At 62.8% G+C, this 855-nt stretch overlaps 1 protein-coding gene across 1 annotated transcript in view; it reads right to left on the bottom strand.

The window, feature by feature from the left end:
• The window catches only part of LOC119585960, a 33,655-nt gene that overhangs the window by 3,773 nt on the left and 29,027 nt on the right, over positions 1-855 (bottom strand). Inside the window, exon 2 of the mRNA XM_037934675.1 lies at positions 38-761. Within this exon, the coding sequence (XP_037790603.1) occupies positions 38-598 (561 nt within the window). The 5' untranslated portion in view covers positions 599-761. The remainder of the gene's footprint in view (positions 1-37; positions 762-855) is intronic.

The raw sequence follows: 855 nt of genomic DNA, 5'->3' as shown, positions 1-855 counted from the left end.
CCCCCCCCCCCCAACGTAAAAGGAAATCCGTACTCACCGGAATTCTGGAGTAGGACGTGAGCTGCAGCCAGGACTCGTCGAGGCCGCTCCTGTTGTCGCTTCCCTCGCCGAGAGGCTTCACGCTGAGCTCCCCGCTCTCGCCGTCCGCCTCGCCCACCTCGCCATTCACACCGTAGGAGGGGTCCGACGCCCTTCGCTTGGCCCTTCTGTGGCCGCTGGGCCTCCCGTCGGGCGTGTGTCCGGGCCTGTGGTGGGCGTGGGAGCCGCGGTGGGCGTCGGACCTGGCGGCGCTGGTGGGCGGCGGGTGCGGAGGGGCGTGGGCGGGGTATTGGCTCCGGACGGCTCGTAGTTGCTCCTTCAACGCCTCCAACTCCCGTGAGAGGTGGGCGTCCCTGCTCTTGCCCGTCGCCTCCGCCGCCTCCGCCCGCCCGCGCACCTCCTCCACGCGGCCGAACAGGAAGAAGAAGGAGGCGGCTTGGGCGAGCACGAGGAGGCACAGGAAGGCGGAGAGCATGGGCAGCAGGAGGGGCCGCCCCCGGGTGCCCAGGACGCACTCCTTCGTCGGCGTCTCCCGGGGCAGCAATTCCTCCTCCTTCATGGCGTCTTAGACTCTCTCGGTCACTCGCTCCTGAAGATGCTGCTTCTTTTTCTCTCACTCGCTTCTATGGTCACTACATTATCTTTCCCTTGGGCTTGCCTTTGAAAATTCTTTCCGTCACAATTATTCCTGAAAATGTCTGCGCTTTGTCATGGAAAGTCGGCTGTTGAAACGGAAGAGGAAATAGACTTTCGTGAGCGTTGGACACAATGCGATCTGAGCAAAAACTCTTGGTGGTGGTAGCGTGTGTTTGTTTA

The sequence above is a fragment of the Penaeus monodon genome, chromosome 20 (genome assembly GCF_015228065.2).
Source record: "Penaeus monodon isolate SGIC_2016 chromosome 20, NSTDA_Pmon_1, whole genome shotgun sequence".
NCBI lineage: Eukaryota > Metazoa > Arthropoda > Malacostraca > Decapoda > Penaeidae > Penaeus > Penaeus monodon.
This window is presented reverse-complemented; position numbering and strand designations above follow the sequence as displayed.